General features: G+C 42.9%; 1 protein-coding gene across 1 annotated transcript in view; it reads left to right on the top strand.

Annotated features, from left to right (window-relative positions):
* The first annotated feature begins 2,282 nt into the window (after positions 1-2,282).
* Positions 2,283-2,511, top strand: part of LOC105510209 (tumor necrosis factor receptor superfamily member 10D-like) — a 19,204-nt gene continuing 18,975 nt past the window's right edge. Inside the window, 1 exon segment of the mRNA XM_011939868.1 lies at positions 2,283-2,295. Coding sequence (XP_011795258.1) covers positions 2,283-2,295 — 13 coding nt within the window.

Raw genomic sequence — 2,511 nt, 5'->3', positions numbered from 1 at the left:
CATTTGTAACTCAGCCTCTGCCTCTTTGGTTATTTACCGCAGGGTAAAACTTACCATTGATAATGAGAAGCAGGCTTTTTCTGATTAACAGAAGGCATAGAGAAAGCAAATGGAGGCTTGTCCTTCTTGTGCAACAGTATAGCAAAAAAGCAATCCTTAAAACTTCAATTTGCACTGTACAGGTAGATCCACTAGATGCTGTGGTGATGTGTCTTGATGATGATCTCTTCATATTTAATCTGTTTGGGATTTTTTGGGCTTCATGAATATGGATGTCCATTCCCATCCAGATTTGGGACATTTTGTTTAATTATTTCTTTAATTACACTTTCTGTTCCTTTCACTTTCTCTGATGCTCCTTGGACCACCATAATGCATATATTGTTTTGCTTCACGGTAACCATTGGTACTGTTGGCTTTCTTCCCTCTTTTTCATTCTTTATTTTCTTTTTCTTCTTGTGACTTAGTAATTTCAAATGCTCTGTTTTCAAGCTCACTGATTCTTGTGATTAAATCAACTCTGCTGTTGACATTCTCTGTGGAATTTTTTAGTTCAGATATTGTGTTGTTTAATTTTAGAATTTCTGCTTGGTTCTTTATTATGCTGTCTGTATTTATTAAATTACTCATTTTGATAATGTATTGTTTTCTGACATGACTTAGTTGTCCATCTGTATTCTCTAGTAGCTGACTGAGGTTCTTTAAGATGAGTATTTTCAATTCTTTGTCAGGCTGTTGTAAATGTCTGTTTGTTTCGGGTTGGTTACTTGTGCTTCATTTTGTTTCTTTGATGCCGTCACAGTTCTCTGATTGCTCAGGAACCTGTGGCAATGTGTTCGAATGTGCACTTTGATGAATCAGGGATTAACTCCAGTATTTACAGACTGGCTTTGTCAGGGAACTCCCTTCACTAGTCGGCCTGTTCAGAGATTCTGGGCAGGCCATGTGGCGTGTTTCAAGGGTGGTCAGAGCCTGTATCCAGAGAGGTGACCTGAGGCCTGGCTCCATGGGGGCTGGACTGGCACTGGAGTAGGCCTTGTACTTGGGTCTGCAGATGTCAGCCAGGTGCTGTGATGGGCCTCATCCTTGGGTCCACAGGGAAGGACCTGGAGCCTGAGTTCATGGGGACTGATGTGGCACTAGGGCAGACCTGGAAGCTGAATCTGTGGAGGTGGGTCAGGATCCTGGGTCTGTAGTGCTAACCCGAAGGCACAATCTAAGATTGGTATCTTGGCTTATCATGCCCTTATCTCTATGTCCTTCCAGACTTCTGTCTCCTGCACTTTCTGGTTCTTTATTCCATGGGGGTACGTTGGATGATTTCTGTCAGTCAGGCACCATGCTAATGGGGATAATTATAAGAGGCCCTGCCCTCATGGAACCTTTTCTCTGGGGTAGTATTAAGACACACAGATCAAAATAACAGTCAGAAATTCCTGATTGGAACCATGAAGAATAATCAGGTGATGAGTGAGACAGAGACGAGGTTGGTGGGGCCTCTCGAGGATGGTGATTTTGGCCAATATCCAAAGTTGGACAGGGATAGTTGTGCAGAGAGCCAGAAATAGTGCTCCTGAGCAGTCTCCCCGGGAATGACAGCCGCAGGGTGCAGGGGTTGGGGGATACTGAGCAAAGACAGGGCCACCATAGTGAGTGGACAGCAAACAGGTCAGGTGGACCAGCATGGGCCGATCACATGTAGACAAGGTTGGATTTTATTGTGTTATTTTATTTTACTGTTTAAAAAAGTAGACTGGGTGTGGTGTGGTGTGGTGGCTCATGCCTGTAATCTCAGCACTTTGGGAGGCCCAGCTTTGTAGATCACCTGATGTCAGGAATTTGAGACCAGCCTGACCAATATGGTGAAACACTGTCTCTACTAAAAATACAAAAAATTAGCCAAATGTGGTGGTGGGTGCCTGTAATCCCAGCTACTTGGGAGGCTGAGGTAGGAGAATTGCTTGAGCCTGGGAGGCAGAGGTTGCAGTGAGCTGTGATCGTGCCACTGCAGTCCAGCCTGTGCAACAAGAGTGAAACTCCATCTCCAAAATCCGTCTCCAAACAACAACAACAACAACAACAACAGCACAAGAATAACAAAAACACAAAAGTAAAATATTTCAAAGATTTGTATTGATTACATATTGAAATGTAGTGTTCTGGATATTTTAGGTTAAAAACAGATTGTTAAAATTAATTTGACTTCATTCTTTTTACCTATTTAATATGGTTCTCATAGAATTTAAATTTCTTATGTGGTTTGTAGTATATTTCTGTCAGCAATGCCAGTCAAAGGTATGTAATAGATGCAGAATTGATGACAAGAGTGGATTTTTGTCTCTGGATTCCACTGAGGGCCAAAAGAGAAGTTTCCCCACCACTCTCAGCCTCTGGGAATTCTGCGGTGACCCATTCATTGGCTTTTCTCTCCCTTCCCAGGATTTTATAGATCAGAACGTACTGGAGCCTGTAACCCATGCACAGAGGGTGTCGATTACACCAGTGCTTCCA

Source organism: Colobus angolensis, unplaced genomic scaffold (genome assembly GCF_000951035.1).
Source record: "Colobus angolensis palliatus isolate OR3802 unplaced genomic scaffold, Cang.pa_1.0 Scaffold184, whole genome shotgun sequence".
Taxonomy (NCBI): domain Eukaryota; kingdom Metazoa; phylum Chordata; class Mammalia; order Primates; family Cercopithecidae; genus Colobus; species Colobus angolensis.
The sequence above is the reverse complement of the archived record's forward strand: the minus strand, read 5'-3'. Positions and strand labels throughout refer to the sequence as shown.